Raw genomic sequence first — 20,858 nt, 5'->3', positions numbered from 1 at the left:
GAGAAAGTCCATCAATAATGGATGGTGTCTGCATCAATTATAAACCATGAAAGGATTTTCCTTTCCGAGGCTAAATTTGTGGCTAAGAAGGAGAAAAGCTAACCAGGATGTGCACGCAGCAGTGAACTTGAAGCAGTTTGTGTGCATCAGATGGTGCATCGTCCTCTCCGTGTCCTTTCACAGCAGTATCTCACAGTCGGATCAACGTTTAAAAAAAATCTCTTAATTGTTTTTTTTTTGTGGTTGGTCAACAAATTGAGCAGTTTAAAGAAACTATTTGTTGTTGACAGAGACGTTACAGTGCAGGGGAGAGTATGGACATGCAAACAACAGAATATGTGAGTCTGCTGACAGGGTGGACAATGACAGGGTGGACATTTTTTTTTGCTTAAGTGTGGACATTCACTTAGCAACCTGACTGACTTAGCAAGCTGGTTGTGTTCTGTTTAACGAATATATTTCGTATTTTTAAAAGTTTTTCATAACAGTTGATATTTTACAGTGACAGAGTGGACATTTTAAGCCTTAAAACGATCAACTACCGTACGATGAAAATGACAAAATGTGTAATGTAAACGTTTCTTTGTCAGCAAGCTACTATTTTAGCTTCCGTTGAAGAAAGACAAAATGTTGGTCAAAACATCCGAGGGTTTCTTAAAGTGGCAGTTACCCTATAATGACAGGTTGGACTTTTTTTTTTGCTAAAGTGTGGACATTCACTTAGCAACCTGAGTGACTTAGCAAGCTGGTTGTGTTCTGTTTAACAAATCTATTTCGGATTTCTAAAAGTTTTTCATAACAGTTGATATTTTACAGTGACAGAGTGGACATTTTAAGCCTTAAAACTATCAACTACCGTACGATGAAAATGACAAAATGTGTAATGTAAACGTTTCTTTGTCAGCAAGCTACTATTTTAGCTTCCGTTGAAGAAAGACAAAATGTTGGTCAAAACATCCGAGGGTTTCTTAAAGTGGCAGTTACCCTATAATGACAGGGTGGACTTTTTTTTTGCTAAAGTGTGGACATTCACTTAGCAACCTGACTGACTTAGCAAGCTGGTTGTGTTCTGTTTAACGAATATATTTCGGATTTCTAAAAGTTTTTCATAACAGTTGATATTTTACAGTGACAGAGTGGACATTTTAAGCCTTAAAACGATCAACTACCGTACGATGAAAATGACAAAATGTGTAATGTAAACGTTTCTTTGTCAGCAAGCTACTATTTTAGCTTCTGTTGTAGAAAGACAAAATGTTGGTCAAAACATCCGAGGGTTTCTTAAAGTGGCAGTTACCCTATAATGACAGGGTGGACATCAATGTGAAGTTTGATACTCGTCATTACTCACTAGCACGTGAGTCATATGAGGCTCACTGAGGTGTCGAGCAAATTGCTGTCATCCCAGAAATTTCCCAAACTGAAAGTCTCTATGGTAAGTTATTTTTTTTTTTATTATTTTTTTTTTTTTACAGTTTTAAAACACAGGGAAAATTAGCTTGCCAGTTTTTAAGCGCCAGGCGTTTTCAAAAACAACAACGCGAGCCCTCCTGGTAGAGGAAAAGTCTGTTATCAAAGTCGCTTATCAAACAAACGCCTCATGTGTTTTGCATGTTCTCGTTGTCTCTCATAATGGTCGATTATTCGCTCGTCGGCCTCTGTGACCGCGAGGAAAGCCGCCACAGCTTTTTATCACGTCTCCATTTCACGAGAAGCTTCTAAGATGACATGTTAAGCTCATTTTGGAACTGGGATTAGATCAGTTTGAAGCGGCGAGTGGGCTCATTTGACACTGACACTTGGCTGCAGTAATGCTGACTTACTGGCAGTGCAGCAGCACAATTAACACACACACACACACATGTACTATACTAGAATTGTACATGCTTGGACTTGAACGTATGAATATTGCCAAATATTTCATCTATGAGCTCATATTCATTCATGAAATGGAAAAATATGTTAGTCATCTAATGTTCTGAAATTTTTTACGACAGTTTCTGTAAACTACACTGAAAACAAGTTTCCCCACATCTAATTATTTATGATAATAGATGACAATAAATGATCAGACAGGAAGGATTAGAGCTGTGCAATTAATCAAAATTCAATTACGATTTCGATTATTACTCTTACAAAATTGGCATCATTGTACAAAAACGAGTATTAATACTAGGGCTGAAATGAGTCCTCGTCATTTCTGCCTCAGATACGCGCTGACATAGTCGTAGTCAAGCTAATGGCAGTACACGGGGGGCTAACGCTGTGAGAAACCCAATTTCAAAATAAACCTTACCTTACCAAGTAGTATATGCAGATCAATGCATTGTATCGCTTTTATTTTGAAGTTGTTTCTCGGAAGCGTGTCGTCGCGGTATAAGGCTTGACGACGTGCTCGTCTATTTAGAGTTTGTCAACAACGGCAATAAAAATGGCCCCAAACTGTTGCGACAGTAACACAAAAGTCCTGAAGTCACGTTCAGGCTCCAGTTAAAAGCGCTAAGATATAATTATGCTGACATTGCGCCTGTTGCCAGCGTTTGGTGCCGATTGCTAGCTAACAGCGAGCTACCAGCACCAGGCAGCAAGCAATCTATCGACCAAAGAAGCAGGAGACAGTTTTGAAACATTTCTGTACCTTAGCATTTATGCTAGATTTAGCCGCAGTTATCACAGTTGAGGTGAAAGTGAAGTTATTGTATTGTACGCATCATTTTGCTTTGAATGCCATTGAAACATAGTTCTTAGTTAATGTAAAAAACATTATGCGACCATTTTATTGCTTCTTTAAAAAGCATGATGAGACCGTTCTGGTCAGTTACATTAGCATCTATGCTAGTGCTAGCTAGTTTAATTTGAATAGTTTTGTGATGTGATATTACACAGTCTTGCTTTGAATACCTTTCAAATGTACAATTTGCACTTTTTCATATTCTCTCAAAGTAAACGTGTGACGATTTTAGATTGTTCAAAAATGTTTTTAAATAATAAAACGTGAGTTCTGAACTGTGGCATTAGCATCCACGCTTAGCACTAGCAACCATCCAGGTTTTTTTTTTTAGAGTGAAATGACTCCTTAGTCTTGGTTTAGATGTCATTTAAACATATATTTTCAATTACTGTAACATAATGTCATTTTACGTGTAAAAAAAAAAAGAAAAAGTTTGAGACAGTCTGACTGAACAGTGACTGCACATTAGCATCTACACTAGCCACTGTTTTTGTTTCTGTCGCACAATTACTGCATGGAGCGTAAATGGCCCCTCGCTGTTTATTCATCATAATAAAAAATAAAAAAAATGGCCAGGGTGACACTGCCTTGAAATGTCAAACTACGTCTTTGTTGCCAGCGTGTGAAGCTGCAGACGCCGCGTTGTGGTGTCACACCGTTTAAAATGAAACCTGCTCGGAATGTCGGCGCAGCACAATGTGGATTTTCCTGTCCTGCGGTTGCACAGACAGCATTTGAAGCATTCGGATGGAGGGAACGACACGTGAACTCATGCACATGTAACACCCCCCCCCCCCAAAAAAAAAAGCGTAGCGCGGCCATGAGTGCGTTCAGACGCTCACGGCCTTGATTCGAACCAAATGATGTCAACGTGTCAGTCTGGGTTAGGACACATGTGACTAGCCGCGCGTGGCTAACTGCAGACGCAGCCCCGGAGAGGCGGCACTAGCTGCGGCGGGCTAACCGGAGCAGGCTGCTTCCATGACAATGACTCCTCAATATGTGATTTTTTTGCACAAGCAGGCCTGCCTTGAAGGCAACGCGGCCCACTCGCTTCCGTTTACAGCAGAAGTCCACGCATGTGGCTTCTACATGCCGGTGCATCCGAGCATGTTGGCATGACATGAATTGTGTTTTGAAGCACGGGTGAATAAACGTGAATAAACGTTAGACTGCTTGTGTTTGAATACAGGATTCTGGTATGCTATGGGAAGCTCAGCTCTAATATTCATAAAATAGAGCAATCGACCAGAGAATACGGTTTTAATCAAACAAAACTTGAGTCAAATGCAAAACTCAAGCAAGGATAAAAAATTTAATAAAAAGTACTTAATGTGTTTAGCATTTCCTTGGCTTTTTTTTGGGGTGGTCTTTTTATGCCAACACAGTGACAGTCATTGATGGCAAAGCCAAACCCCAAAATAGTACTATTCTTAGAGGTATTTTTAAAACTTAATAACCAGATCAGAAACATATGCTCAGGAAAATATGAGCACCAACTTTTATTAAATACCAATTTCAAATGAAATTTGCGAAGCGAATGCTAGCAAGTAGAATTTAACAATAATGTTTTTTGTAGGGGTGTGCCAAAAAATCGATTCTCATTTAATACGATTCAGAATCGATTTTAAATGTCCCAAAATCGATTTTATTTAAATTATTTTATACTGTCTTGCCTTTTGTCTGTGTGTAACTTTATTTGGAGCGCTGTTCATGTTGTACCCGGTTTGGCCACTGAGGGGCAGTGTGGTTCCATGCGGTCTGATACACTGTTAAGTTGTAGCCACATTAGAGAGTAGAAGGAAAAAGTCACGATCAAGTTATTCCAATAAAAGTTGTTTTTCTTGCAGTGTGGAGCCTTTTGAGTGATAAAAGTGCCGCGAGTAGCGCGCTAATTAGCATTAGCGAGACAGACTGGAGTAGATCATTACAATTCTTTTCACATCTATAGATGTGAGCAAAAATCGTTCCTAAGTGAAAATCGATTCTGAATCGAATCACACACACAAAAATCGGAATGGAATCGTGAGACGTTCAAAGATTCCCACCCCTAATAAATCGATACTTTTAGACAAGCCGCGCATCTTCATTTCCACTTACATTTTGCGAGTTTGACGTGTGTGATGTGGAGGGGAACTTTTCAGCGTTTGACATGGAACTGTGAAGTGCTTGGCCGTGTCCTCGCGTGATCATGCCCACTCCGCGAAAGCTTGAATCATTCAGCGCATGTAGAGCAATCCTGCACAGTCCCTAGTAACCGTTTAGCTTCTAAAAATAACCTTCCTGCAGGAGAGCGGATGCAAATAGTCTATTTGATGTCTAGCTGATGACATCGTGTCGTCACGTCAATCCACATTTTACTCATTGCTTCGCCGTCCCACATGTTGTGGTCAATTTCAGCCGGGTGACATTTCGGTTCTATTTTGGAGCCGATTGCGCTCATCAGGCTTAACCGTGTGTCGGCCATTTCCAAGCAGAGGAAGTCACCCCGCGCCCTTGAGCGGACGCTAAAGTCGAGCGACCGGTGCAAGTGTCAAACGAGAGGGAGGACGAGCTCGCTCTGGCTCCGGAGCCTCCAGAGGCGTGTAACCAAGCAACTGCAACACTAAAGAGGACCGTGAGGATAACATCTCCTCCCAGCAAGGGACCGCATATTTATTTTGTCCTGTAGTTTCATTCGAGTTTTCACTCACGTGATGGCAGAGCATTTTTGACGTACAGTTTAAGCAGAATGAAAGCCCTTTTCTTCATTGAGGCTCTACAAAGTTGCTTTATGTGTGAAAAAAATGATATGCATGCCTGAAAACGTCTCTTGGCCCCGCAACTGTTTTAATGTCTCATACTGACATAGTGCTTTGTCTGTTGTGTGTCTGGGCGTGTGCGTCAGTAAATGTATAATGAACATATCTCAACTAGCCATAATAACTGATTAGTCCATTAACTCATTCACTGCCATTGACGACTATAGACGTCAAAAATTCATGTGAACTATTTCTATTCGTTAACCTTTTTTTTTTCATTTCATTTTTTTTTTAATGAAAACCTCGATTTTTTTATTGTACATTTATAACAGATATAAAATTATCATGCAATTATGATTAAACTGCCCTTATTTTTTTAATTAGGCCCGTCAGGCAATTATTATTTTTTTAATTGTAATTAATCACATGACTTCACTTGTTAACTAACGATTAATCAAAAATGTTATACCTGCTCTAAATTTACAATAATTTTTTTTCTAGGTTTTCATACTTTTGTTAACAAAAGTGGAAAAAAGGTTAAACTGATAGAAATTGTTAAAATAAATTTTTGACGTCTATGACCGTCAATGGTAGTGAATGAGTTAATTGATATTTGATATTGATTTTCCGACAAGCTGTAGCTACTTGACGAAGATGTTTAGTTGGGCTTCAAGCTTGATTGTCTCTCTGTTTGTTAAAACAATAGTTTTTTTTAATTAATTGGCAATAAAGCGAACTAATGACACGAGAGACATCCTTAAAGGGGGCAGAGCTTGAACCTTGTTTTTTGTTTGTTTGTTTTTTTTTTCCATCAAGGAAACTCAGCTAAAAACTTTCCCAATGTGTCTACGCTGTTGGTCATTGTTGTTGGAAGGGTTGTGACCAGGGTTATTATAGTTTAGAACATTTAATTATAGTTAGTTTTTATTTCGTTTTGATTTTAGTTTTTTTTTTAATTTAGATTTAATTACTTTTCAGGGAGGCTCTGTTCGTTTTTTTTAAGTTTAGTTTTATTATTAGTTTTTGTTTAAAAAAAATTTTTTATTACTTGTGTTGTGCGCAATATTGAAATAAATACCACTTCTTACCTAGTGTTTTATTTCAGCTGAATGAAATGAAAAGTCAAACACACAAACTTGTCAGCTAGCAGCGACGTCATCTGAAGGTGCTGTTCTATTGGCCGACGTCACTTCCGTTCGACACACTTCCAAACGTCCTTATTGTGGTTAATATCGAAAGTAAATATACTTAAATCACATTTAAAATCAACCCCAGAGGCTCATGTATTAAATCGATTACTGTTGTGTTCCCCGATTTGAACAATAGGTGTCAGTGTTACGCTGCATATTACATTGAGAGATATGCGTGAAGGAGAGTTCTAAGATGGCGACTACGGAAGCGTTCTTCATCACACGTTCCTGACAAACTACTGTTGTACTTCTGATGGCGCGTTAAGTATATTGCAATTTTGGTTTTCACTCAAGCCTTGTTATTTGTGCCACGACACCAAACTAAGGACATTTCGGTATAATTATCAATTTGTAAATGTAAACTGTGCTCTCAGTTAGTTTTAGTTTTTTAAAAAGCATTTTCATTTTTATTGTATTTTGTCAACAAAAATGTTTTTTTGAATGTTAGTTTTAGTTATTTGGTTAGTTTTAGTAAACGAAAATAACCGTGGTTGTGACTGAGGGATTTGCACTTTTAAGGATTGGTAACGTAATCTGAATCTGCAGCAAATGAAAGAAAAACTGAATATAAGTTTGCTACAAGCAACTATCCATCCCCTGGTTGAATACTGCCGATATCTTACTGCTTTTTCAGGAGCTACATTGTCCACATAATCTAGAAACTATATTTCTTTCATATCAATCGTTTTGCCTCTCTATTTGCGTTTAATGGCAAGCAGCACGTTTCCCAACCGCTTAACCCTTGAGAAGCCACGGGGTCAAATTTGGCCCCTATAAATTCTGCTACTCAAATAACAAAGACCTTTTTTTTTTTTCAAATTTAACTTCAAAAGTCCAGAGTGCCACTTCTGACCCCTGCATGGGGCCATCTAGTGGATGAATATTGCACTTACATGAGCCAGAGTGGTGGTGACAAGATGGCTAAAATGCAACAAATAAAACAAAAAAATTATATTGTTCAATGTAGCTGTGTATTTGATTGATTATTTTCTTAAATTCTAAATAGTTTACTGACAGTTTTTGTTATTTAGATTTTTTGAAATGATACCCCTAAATCCCAAAGGGTCAAATTTCGCCCTAATGCTAAATTAGGGAATAAATTGAAAAAACATACTGTATATTTTGGTGTTCAGTGATCTTATAGCAGTCATTTAATGTATAATTCATCATTTTCCAAAGAAGAAAAGGGTTCTTGGGTTCTCCAGGGTTAATGTGAAAACTGTAGCAGTCTTGCAATTAAAAAAATTCCTCATAGTTGCTATTTTGCGGCAAATCTTTCTGAAGGCTCTCACAGTACAATGCATGCTGACCTAGTTTGTTTTCTGTGCTGTCTGCAGCAATAAACACACATGCACTTGTGCGCACACACACACACACACGCTGGGAACAAACAGATTTTTATCCAATTAAGGATGTCTTTGTTCTTAAACAAGTGCTTCCGCTAGCATGCTAGGTTCCTGACACGCTCGCAACCAGTCCAGTGTGTAACAATGTCAAATGTCTCCGCGCCACCGCTGGCTCTTTTCCTCCTAAGCGCGATCTCTCCTGTCGATCTGCAGAGATCCGTAACCAGCTGGTGGAGCAGTTCCGTTGTTTGGAGCAGCAGTCGGAGTCCCGCCTGCAGCTGCTGCAGGACCTGCAGGACTTCTTCCGCCGGAAGGCTGAACTCCAACTGGAGTTCTCCAGAGGCCTGGACAAACTTGCCGAGCGCTACTCGTCCAAGATCCGCACTTCCAAAGAGCACCAGCATTTCAAGTGAGTCCCCACGTTAGTTGGGTTCCATATCGTTGCTTCGTAAAGCTACGCTGGCGAGACGATGGGTCATTTGGACATTGGGTCATTTGGAAAAACAGCCAGTTTTCCTGACCAAGGTTCTGACTCAAGATCTGGATCTGGTTCCTGGGTTCTGAATAGTGGTCATTCCATGTTCCTCGGGGTTCTGCACATTTTATTCAGGGGAAATTAGCTTGGCCTGGGGTTTGGAAAAATCAACCAGAAATGGGATGTAGTCAACAAAATAAAATGAGGATACAATATTATGTATTCTGATTTAGGGTACTTTTTGTGTTTGTTTTGTCAGACAAAAGTGATGATTATCTTTTGACCAATCAATGAGCGGCAGAATGTCTAGGTAATCGTTTTTAAAGGGAAGTCAACCCCCCACAAAAAAAATTCTTGACAACAATATGTTCTAAACAGCCCCACTAGTCTAAATAAGGTATTCTGATTAATATTGCGTTAGTGGGATATGAGTTAAGCAGCGATATCAGAAGGCGGCCATTTTGTCACTTGCTGTCGAGTGAAACAACAAGGTAACAACCAATCACAGCTCAGCTTCAAAAACTGCAACAGCAACTGTGATGTCATCTTCAGTAGACAGCAAGTGGCAAAATGGCCGCCCCTTGAGATGGATAAAAAACGGCTGGATTTTGCTTCATATCACAAAAAAATAATATTAACTCATTCACTCCCAGCCATTTTCACTGAAGCAACCCCTACTAGATTTTGACTGATTTTGCAAGGCCCGCAAAATATTGTGTTCTACTGCTATAAAACATGGAACCTACCAAATGAAAGATTAGAGTCTCTTCTTTCATTTGGAAAAAAAAAGTAGATTTGTATCTATTTCCGTTTTGCAGCAATTAGCATTAGAATATAGCTAAGTTTCATCATTATTCACAAATCATCTTAGAACTGTGGGTAAATCAGCTTGTTTGCAACATGGCCCTGGTTGATCTCTTATACTCTGCTGCCACCTGCTGGCCGATTTTGCAATAGCTACCGTTGCTTCAACCGTTTAGTGCAGTTGAGAGGCTGCATCAAAGCTTTCTGCATGCTCTAGCATAAATAAATAAATAAATAACATTTTAAAAAACGTATAAATACGTCTTTGGAACACTTAACACGTTCAAAATAGAACATATTTATACGTTTTTGGGAGCAAATGTGTTAATCCGAATGTCACGTTTACTTAGTGAAGTCACATATAACATATTGTCAAGAAATGTTTAAAGTTGACTTCCATTTGAACATTTACAGTAGATTGGTACCGCAACTAAATGGATCCAAAAAGTGATATAAAAGAAATGTTTTTTTTGTGTATTGGTAGTCTTGGCAACATGGGTGTGTTGAAAAGCGACCATATACCAGCATGGAACAAAGGGATGAACAAAAAAAAAAAAAGGATGTATAAACGCAGACGAATTGACCTGAAATGCAGCCAGGGCCAAGGAAGCCTGGCCTCAGGCTGCTGTGTTCCTCCCAACTAGGTCAGACTTAACCCACTCTACCAACCCCCGCCAAGCTCGTCTTCTCTGTGCTTGTCATTTCATTTCCATCCTCAAACAACTTCACGCTCGACGCCGACTCTCCGATCCTCAAATTTTCTTCACCGGTCACAGAGAATTAGTGAGCTTAGAAGTCAAACCTATGAAATGTTTTTTTTTTTTGTTTTGTTTTGTTGTGTTTGTTTATTCCCGTCATGAATCAAACACACCTTGCAGCTCTTTATATTTTGCCATCAAGTTGTTATGGAACATGTTTCACATGACAACATTAATTAACATCATGCACATGTTGAGAAAGTAGAAAGCTAGGAAATGTCAAGTTCATGTTACCTGTTTGTTTGTCAGCCATATAACAAAGTTTGTTTACTAATTGGCAATGGTGGTCTGTCCTGCTCGATTTCATTCTCTTTGCCCAATTAAATAAATGTAGTCAAAGTACGCCGAGCTGCCATCTCTGAGATGTTGATTAATGGAGCGTTCAGTCAAAGGGAGACCCCTGTAAGATATTCCCATCGCTTCACTTCTCTTGTCACCCGTTGTCGCAGCCCCCCCCCCCCCAAACCTCAACTCCCATCACTTAAAATAAGCATCATTAGAAATGTATGTCAAAGGCACGATTACTGCAATAACTCCAAAGTGGTCGACAGTCAGGATAGGCCAATTATCGGCGCCGATATTCAGCATTTTGACAAACATCGGCATCGGCCATTTTGAAAATACATATGGCCGATAATAGATCCATTATAAAAAAAAAAAGGGAAAAAAAGAAAGTTTTAACTTCAGGGAACTAATTAAAATTTTTATTTTATTTTATTTTTACTTACACTGCACCTTCTGTTTTTGTTTGAAATTAAAACTAAAAATTTAATACTAGAGATATTTTGAAATTTTGGAATACTTTATTTACTGTAGAAAACATTTTTTTACAGTTTTTATTTAACTTTTGAAAACATGTTACTGCTCCTGGAAAATTTCTGTAACTTTTTGTTAGATTTTTTTAGTTTTTTTTTTTAAACCTCCTATTTTACGAACCCTAAATGTTGCTCAATAAACATTTCCTTTAAAATTCCTCCCAAAAATTAAGAGCAGGAATTTGTTTGTTTTTTTCTCCCAAATTTTGACGCCAATATTTTCCCTTTTAGTGAAAATGAATATCGGCTCCAAATTTCGGTTATCAGCATCCTTGACTACTAATAATCGGTATCGGCCCTGAAAAAAACCCATATCGGTCTATCTCTAGTCGACAGGCGCCCGTTCGGCCAGCGTAAAAATGTGCGTATCCTTTATTATTTTTGTGCTGGGGCAAGTCTAGCTTAGCATTTTTGTAAATTTGGTAGACGTTCCGGCGTATCTTCTTGTCCGCCCCGGCGCATCTGGCAATGTGATCAAGGTGCAGGCAGACAGATTCTGTGTGTGCTGCAAGACATCGGATTTCATTCATGAAAACTGCGTGGGATAATCCCCCTGAAACAATTTATTGAATTCTTCTTGTCATCTTAAAAATATATATTTTATTCATGTTTAAATCGTATGCCTCCGTCAAAACATTCATCTCAGTGACAAAATAAGCAACCTAGCAAAAATGTGTTTTAAAAAAAATGTATGGTGAGTTTCTTCAAAAAGGAAGAGGCCAAATAATGAGGCAGCCGAAGAGCTTAAAACTTGCTGCATTTAAGAGCCAATATCAGCAGTCTTACTTCAGGTATGAGGTTTTTTTTTTTGGTAGTTGAATGACACGCATTAAATATGTTGCAACAGGCTCACAAATGAGGCTATAAAGCCATCAAAACTCTTCCGGCACATTGAGTCCAAGCACCTGGCAATAAAAGTGAATCCTTGAGGGTTATTTGGTGGTGGGGTGGGGGTGGGGGGGGGCTAATCAAATTAACTCATTAACTGCCATTGACGGCTATGGATGTCAAAAATTCATTTGAACTATTTCTATTACTTTAACATTTTTTTCCACTTTTGTCAACAAGAGTATGAAAACCTAGGAAAAAATGATTATACATTTAGACCAGATATAAAATTTGTGATTAATCAGGAGTTAACTATTGAAGTCATGTGATTAATTACAATTAATTGGCCCGACGCCCTAAATTTTATTAATCTTTTCTTTTTTTGATTTTTTTTCTTTTCTTTTCTTTTTTATTTTTGAAAAAAAGGTTATTTAAAAAAAGAAAAGAAAAGATTATTAAAAATTAGGTCGTTAGGTGATAAAACATTTTAATTGTAATTGCATGACTTCAATAGTTAACTCATGATTAATCACAAATTGTATATCTGGTCTAAATGTACAGTCATTTTTTTCCTAGGTTTTCATACTCTTGTTAACAAAAGTGGAAAAAAATGTTAGACTAATCAAAATAGTTCAAAAATTTTTTTGCCGTCTATAGCCGTCAATGGCAGTGAATGAGTTAATTACAGGATTTGTAATGAATTCATCTAATTAATTGATTTTAATCTCGTATCTGCTAAAGGTCCCCAAATAAAGAATTTCAATTCTAGGACATTACGCAAAATAATTTTGGCTTGGCTGTGGGACTTCTAGTTAAAATGAATAGCGTTCATTTCCATTAGGTGTTAATTTTGCAGCATAATTAATTTGATTAATCGAATTAACGCGTTATAATGACAGTCCCCAAAAATGATTAGAAGAGAAGAAACAAGCTCAGCGCTCCCACTATTTACAAATCAGCGAAATGGCGAGTTGTATAGTCAATTATTTGTATTTATTTATTTCTATGCTGACCTGTTTATATGTCTTTGCTTTAATCAAGGAAAGTTCAACATGTAGAAATGACTTCCCTTTAGTAGCTCACATCAAATAATGAACGTTTGCACTATTTTTGCTTTCCTTGAGCTGCGCGTTGTTTTCCTGACCTGCAAAACCTTGTTCATGAATTTGACTTCTTCTCGTTCTTATTGAGGAGCAGCCAACAGACAAAAGAATGTACAGTTAATCTCCCGGCATCCAGTGTCGAGGATCAAACTCGTGCTTGGCTTTGAAAGAAAAGCCCGCTGAGAGGGCGGCTTCAGCGTTTTACCGCACCGGAATGAAAAGGGAATAACAAAAAGATGCTAATGCTCAGCAACCGGCGCTGTATCTTTTACGTGAACATGTTTTTAATTGGCTCGTGTTTTATTTTGTTTTAAATGCAACCAACCATAACGGATAATGTTGTTCTTAGCTCCTGTTTCCTCGCAAGTGTGATATCGAGAAGAATCTTGTTTTCCGTCACATTGTACTTCTTTAGACAGCAAAACGTTGAGATTGAATCAACAGTGCCCCTGCTGGTTGCATCCAAGTAGTGCAGTTGGTTTGACCTTAATTATCACCAATCAACAATACATTCCACCTAACAGACCAAATTAAAATCGATAACTCATTTTTTTTTTCTCCAGTTAAAAAAAAAAAAGATAACTCAGTGATTAGAAATAATTAATAAATAATCAATTGCTCAGCATTTTAATCTAATTTAAAATGTTTTATGTGTGACACTGACGAATGAAAAACTACCGTGAATAAACACACCTTCTGAAAACAACAGGAAAAGATGCTGAGCTTCTCTGTGTGAATTTGAGAAATGAAAAAAAAAAAGCCAAACGAGTTGGACGAGAATGATCAAAGATGTTAAATGACTTGACAGAAAAACAAGGAAGATTCTTTTCAAATAAATGAGGCGAGCTCCAAAAATAAACACTGCGCTCCTGATTCGTCATTTCATTTCAGAGAGTTATGACACAAAATCCAGACATAGCATAATAATAGTACACCTCTTCATTGTTTGATCCATCTTGCTATTAGTACAGTATTTGATTGTATCGAACATTGCTAGTTAGTGGTGTGAGAAAAAATCGAATCTCATAAGAATTGCGATTCAGAATCGATTTTAAATGCCCCAAAATCGATTTTATTTCAATTATTTTATACTGTCTTCCCTTTGTTTGTGTGTGCCTTTATTGGGAGCGCTGTTCATGTTGTACCCGATTTGGCCACTTAGGGGCAGTGTGGTTCCATGCAGTCTGATACACTGTTAAGTTGTAGCCACATTAGAGAGTAGAAGGAATAAGTCACGATCAAGTTATTCCGATAAAAGTTGTTTTTTTGCAGCGTGGAGCCGTTCTTTCGAGTGATAAAAGTGCTGCGAGTAGCTCGCTAATTAGCATTAGCGAGTCAGACTGGAGTAGATCGTTGCGATTTCTTGAACATCTACAGATTGAAGCAAAAATCATTGTCAATCAAATCATTTTGAAGCAAAAATCGTCCTTAATCGAAAATCGATTCTGAATCGAATCGCGCACACTAAAATCGGAATAGAATCGTGAGACACCCCTATTGACTGAGCGAGTATAATTTAAACAACTACAGTAGTGTTGACCAAACACCCAATATTGTGCCGGTATTCCTTTAAGAAACACAACAGAGGGACAAAAAGCACCTGAAGCGACAAACTAAGTAATAGTATTTGCAAAATTGAAAATCCAAATCCAAAACAATAATAAAAAATTGGATCAGATTTTTTGGGCATTGTTCACCGATTTGGCCATCAGCAAAATGTCTTAACAGGCTTAGTGATAAGAGTCTTTGTCGGTTTCATAACAATGTCTCAGTCACAACATTTTGACGGTGGAAAAACAGCTGAATCTTCCCTCAAGACAAAAAAAGATCAACAAACTCTTCGGTGTGAACGTAATTGAACTCACATGCTCCCTCGAGCAATGAGGCAAGAGCAGCCCGCATGCTGGCTGGCTGTGGACGTGTTTGCGTGTGTGCATGTGTGTGTTTGTCTATCTTTGTGGGGACCAAATCAAATTCACAACCTTTCAGAAGAGGATTTTGAGATGGGAACAAGAGATAGCAACCTTTAGGGGAGCGTTTGTTCAAACTATTGTTTTAGGATTAATGCAGGGTGCTTCATGGAATGTATTATGTTATTATTGTTAGTTTTGAATTCGTTTTGACTTTTTTTATTCAGTTGGTTAGTGTTTTTTTTTTTAAGTTCTTATTAGTTAGAAAATGCTTAATTTTAGTAAAAAAATTTTTATTAGTTTTAGTATTAGTTTTATTTTTATTTATATATATATATATGTGTCAGAGTCAAATAAATCATAGTTTCCGCCATGAACTGCTCACGTGGTCTCGCTGTGATCGTTTCAGGAAGGACCAAAATCTGCTGTCCACTATCAACTGCTGGTACTTGGTCCTGGACCAGACCCGGCGGGAGAGCAGGGACCACGCTACGCTCAGTGACATCTACAACAACAACGTCATTGTCCGTCTGACACACGTGGGCGACGATGTCCTCAGACTTTTCAAAAAGGTCAGCTTTGGAATGAAACGGATGAAGGCGTGCGAGCCAGACTGATCATACGTCATATGTATGGTTACAAATTCATGACTGAGATGTCATGACAAAAATATGATTTTTTTTTAAGTTTAAGAACGTTTTTTAATTATGGGACTGCTGAAAGCAGCACATATTACTCTCCACCCTAGAAAATCCCCAGATTTTTCCGCAAAAATGCGGCCCGTACCGTAGATCGCACCGGGACAAATGAGGTATCAAACGATGCGGCTCGATCTGACTCGGTGCGGCATTACTTTTCTAGGAATTCCGAGTTACCATGGCGACGCAATTCCCCAAAAACTCCCATAGGAAATGAATGGAGAAAGGGGGGACAAATTACAGATCAAGCACCTTTTTCCAAGACACGCTGCGCGCGCATACGTTATCCGACCGATATGAATTTTAGCTCATTTTGTAGCAATTTTTCCCATCTTTAGCTCAGTGTCGAAATTTATTTTAAGGAATGAAAGCTTTCCCCCCTGTGCGGGTTCAAAGACAGTGAGTGAAATAGCCTTCTATTACACTCTGTGGAGCAATTAGGCTTTGAGTGGCGGGAAGCAAAAAATATATTTCCAAAAGTCAAAAGTTTCACTTCATCTCGTCACCATGGCCACAATCTTTGCTCACTAGACATCAAATTCTCACATTTTGTAGTGACAAGTCTCTTCTTTCAGACAAACTAACTTTTATTTGGCTAAGGTGTCATTTAGTACCTTTATTTTCACTTTAAGCGAGGAGAAGTCGGACTAACTCGCCTATCTTTTCCATGTTAAATTCGCCTCCTTTTTCCTCTTCATTTTGGATAAATCATAAGTTTTCAACCTGCTCTCATTTGGTCATTTTTCATCCGATTAAAAAAGTGAGAACATGCTCGCGTTCAACCAACCCTTGCCGTTCTAACGAGCCATTTCTTGAATCTGCATCTTGAACCGTTAAGTCGTGAGAGGCTTTTGTTCGAGGTGTGCGTCTCTCATACAATATCAATGGAATGTGGGTGCGTGACGTCTCCAAGTCAAATGTGTGTGCGTGAAAAGTGCATTTTTCTTAAAGGGACAGTGAGATACTTTTAGTTGATGTTGATTATGGTTAACTTCCACATTTCTTGACCGATTCCAGTCGTTTAAATTTTAAACTGTTCAGCTCATTTACAAGAGTCAGCAGTCCCATTCAAAATTTCCGCGGGAATTTTTCTAGTTACTGACTAACCTTTCAAAGTTGGGGTTCAGGTATATCTAAATTACATCCGTACCATGGCCAAATGTATAATTGTGAAATAGTTTCTCCATGCTAAGATAATGTTTTAAATGAGAGTTATCCCGATCCGATCATGTGATCGGAAATCAGGGCCCATTGTGTGATTTTCAGATGATCGGTATCAGCTGATAAAGATTGGATTTTAAAATTTCCTTAATTTTTAAAGTGAAGAAAAAATATTTTATTTACTTGCTCAATTTGAACCACACAGTAAGAAGATAATATTTTGTCTATAATTAATGTGATAGCTTCATTATTTTTCATGAACAATTCCTTGATTGTTCCATACCGGACCATTTGTGTCGTTTTCGGATGTGGATACAGAGACCACACAAATCCATTAGTTATGCAACTAAAAACGTTCAAATTTAATGAATTGATGGAGTTTTACCGCCTTAAAATAATGTATAAAGCCCATCGTGATATTTTTATCAGTCAATATACAAATCAAGTTTTTTTTTCCAAACCTAAATATAGAACAAAACAAAAAGAACGATTTTCAACTCAAGGTGTCATTTTGTGGAACAATCTGGATTGTAAAAAAAAAAAAAAAAAAAATCATCTCAGTCGATCTGGTTTTTTTTTTAATGTATAAAAGCACAATTACTGGAAAAAGTATTTGCTGTATAGCACAAAGACATGCTAATATTATTTTATAGAATTGTTACATTGAAAGTGTCATTTTTGTGTTGATTTTGTGTGTGTGTGATGATCAGGGGCAGACAAAACAAGATTTACTTTTTTCTGTCCCCTTTCATTTCTTTTTTTTTTTAAAGAGTGAAATCAATTTGAATTGAATTGAAAAAAAAAAGAGTACCTTTTACAAAAACTATTATTTCCACTGAAGATGACATCATCACATGTGCTGAGGAAATAGGTAATGACCAATCATGGCTCAGTTTGTTGACCAAACCCAGAAAACAGGTGAGCCATGATTGGTCGTTCGTTACCTATTACACCTCAGCGCAGGTGATGTCATTTTCAGTCAACAGCAAGTGGAAAAAAAATGTGGTTTTAAAGATATTAATTGTTCATGAATAGTAATGAGGTTATCAAATTAATTCTGGACAAAATATTAACTTTTTACTACTGAATATGGATCAATGAGTCAAGTATTCCTTTATAAAGAAATTATTTGAACTTTTGTACAAAAAAAAAAAAAAATATATATATATATATATATATATATATATATATATATATATATATATTTAAAAAAATAAAATAATTTTTGCACCACTCTAGTAACTTCAAGCGCAATCTAGTACTGCACATTCTGATCAACTTTTAATTTAGAACTTGAGTTCAGTCCCATCATAAAAATGCTCTTTATTTATATGATTAATTTTGCTCATAAATTGTGATCTTGTGTAAGAATCCCATTCACAATTTCATCACAACCGGGTATTTGTCTAACATGGTCACTATTGGTTACGCTCTCATAACAGATGTGCATACTATGCGCTTTGTGTAAAGATAGGAAAAGTGGCTGCGGTTCAAGGGTTGTGATGAATATTCTGCCCAAGCGATCGTGAAATCACTATCGCTCGACAGCAGAAGGAATGGAGCCTAATTTATGCCCTCTTGGGGGTTCTGCAGTGTCACGATGGGAGCCGTGATGCGTTGGCCATCAGCCAGCCGGCACAAAGAGAGAAGGTCTTTCTTCCCCTGCTAAGAGTTTAGTGCAAATGGAGAAGTTCTTCAAAACAAAAAGCTCGCTACGGTGCTGTTTCATTGCTAATATATTGCACATGTGGGACTGGAATGACTCGGGTGTTTATTGGGGAATGCGTGGAGCCAATGTGCTGACGTTGAGATTTTTGGGGAAACACAAGGTTGTTGTTTTTGACAGTGGTCTTTTGGGAGGTAGTAGCAAAGACGTGAACTTCACAGAGTCCCTCACCTTTGAACCCTCTCTTCCTCGGGGCCTGTTAGCAATGCCAGGAGGACATGTCTGGTTCATCACAGCCCCTGAGCAACAATATCTTAAGCTTTTTAAATGATAATAATTGCCTCTCAATTAGATTTGTTGATGCTCCAGAAAAAAAGAAATAAATAAAAAAGATTTGTTGATGCAAAATTGGGTTCGGTTTAATCCGGCCCACCAAGTATTTACATGCTCACCAATCCTGTTGCATCTGTTGCAGTAATTAAGTTTTTTTTTTTTTGTGTCCGAAAAAAAAAAAGGATTTATTCATTTTTCCGATTTATATCATTATATAATTAGTTAATTTAGTGTAATTGAAAAAAATATATAATATTAGTAAAATAAACAAATATGGTATACATATGCATATAACATGTTAAAATTCAATATATTAAATAATGGGTTAGATTTGTATATTACATTTATATATATATATATATATATATATATATATATATATAATATAATATATATTAAAGGGACAGTGTGTAAAATTTAGTGCCATCTAGTCATGAACTAATGGAATGCAACGAGCTAAGTTCGCAGCGCGTCCATTTTATCCGTTGGAGAAAGACGGCGGCAAAACATGTCAGCCTCCTGTAAGGCGTGGCACGACATATGTAATATAATTAGCGATTACTAGACATACGATTGTATAAAAAAAATTTAAAAAGTACACTAATGTCGGGCTGTGCAATTAATCGAAATTCAATTACAATTTCAATTGTTACACTCCACAATTACAAATTTGGCATAATCGTAAACAAAAAAAAAAGATTATTAATATTCATTTTGAGTTGTTTAAATGTATGTATTTGCACCTTTTTTATTTTAAAATGACTAATAAATCTTGTTTGGTCCAAAAGGAACTTACATAATTGTGTTGCAAATCATTTTAATTATCTTAATATTTTTAAATGTTCAAAAAATAATCGTGATTTCAATTATTACGGAAATAATCATGATTTTTATTTTTTTCCATAATCGAGCAGCCCTACACTGATGTGATAGAGCATCAAGTTGAAGTTAATTTATTATTGTTGAAAAATCGAAAAATTCTACACACTGTTCATTTAAATATCGGTTTAATAATTGTAAAAGTAACAATTTTACACGATTGATTAAAAAGTTCAAATTGAAGTCTTTTGAATAATTTATGATTTTTTTTAATTAAAGAAATGAGTAAAAAATGCGTATGTAATGTAACATTGACATATCTAGTCAAATGTATCTTGCCCGCATGAAAGCTCAACCTCCTTCAACCCCAAATTTGCCCACCTGTGTTCTTATGTCTACTAATATCTTTTACAGAGCAAAGACATCGGAGTGCAGATGCATGAGGAGCTTGTGAAAGTCACCACTGAGCTCTACACAGTGAGTCACACAAATATTATTCTTCTTTTTTTTAATGTCCATAACAGGTTGTCTGGCCTAGCTTGCGCGTTAGCCGCCCCATCCTACCTCCTCTCAATTGTCAAACCACAACCTACGAAACAGCTGGCCGGCTTGACACCGCTCACGGCAGACTTGCTTGATCAGCAGTTTCTCCTCTAACTTCTCCTGAGGTCACGCACATTTGCATTCATCTATTGTGAATTTCTCCCTGGGGTGGAGAGGAGAGTGGCTGTTGTTTCTCGTAGCGGCGAAAAACGAGCAGCTGCTGAAGGTCGGACACATCTGTTAGTTGGGGAAGGTTGTTCGTTTATGCGTGCGTTCGGAAGACTCCGATAGCATTCGCACGCCGAGCGCATTGTATGCACACGTGCGTTCATTTTCAGAACAGGTCTGTGTGGTAAATAGAAAACAGCTGTGTCCGGTGCTTCTTTGTTTGGCTAAGGAGAATTAAGTCATCGGATATATGCGCTTGTGCAGCACTAAGCACCTTGTATATACTGTAATATATTCGATCCGGGATGTTGGTCAACCTCCCAAAATGTTCCGATTTCAATCCCATCAGAGATCAACAACCCCTTTTCCTTCTGCTAGTTACATGCTAATTGGAAACGCCATAGATGAAGCCTTTAAGTGACAAATTTCGAACAAACACTGCAGCAGCACATGTAGACAGACAATGCAACAATCCTCACATGTGTACTTATGTTCTTTATCCTCAGGGGGAAAATTTGCAATATTATGGTATCTTACTGATTCACTTGCAGTATTTGTGAAACTCCTCTGTGTCTGCATGACTGTATTACGCTGCCCCCCTGTGGCCAAATTATGAACACAAGAAGAAACTACGATAAATTAAGCAGGATGTACAAACGGTTTAATTCTTTACATTTTATTTTACTTAGGGGTGTCAAAATGAGTGCGTTCGTTTTGAGTTTATTTAAATTTCCTTTAACGGCACAATTTTTTTAAACACGCGATTACT

The 20,858-nt window shown here is 37.4% G+C and overlaps 1 protein-coding gene across 2 annotated transcripts in view; it reads left to right on the top strand.

The window, feature by feature from the left end:
* The window catches only part of LOC144057042 (SLIT-ROBO Rho GTPase-activating protein 3-like), a 37,998-nt gene that overhangs the window by 998 nt on the left and 16,142 nt on the right, over window positions 1-20,858 (top strand). For both annotated transcript variants that reach the window (XM_077574267.1, XM_077574268.1), the window contains exons 2-4: window positions 8,222-8,417; window positions 15,111-15,273; window positions 19,793-19,855. In XM_077574267.1, coding sequence (XP_077430393.1) covers window positions 8,222-8,417; window positions 15,111-15,273; window positions 19,793-19,855 — 422 coding nt within the window. The remainder of the gene's footprint in view (window positions 1-8,221; window positions 8,418-15,110; window positions 15,274-19,792; window positions 19,856-20,858) is intronic.

Source organism: Vanacampus margaritifer, chromosome 8, assembly GCF_051991255.1.
Source record: "Vanacampus margaritifer isolate UIUO_Vmar chromosome 8, RoL_Vmar_1.0, whole genome shotgun sequence".
Classification (NCBI taxonomy): Eukaryota; Metazoa; Chordata; class Actinopteri; order Syngnathiformes; family Syngnathidae; genus Vanacampus; species Vanacampus margaritifer.
The sequence above is the reverse complement of the archived record's forward strand: the minus strand, read 5'-3'. Positions and strand labels throughout refer to the sequence as shown.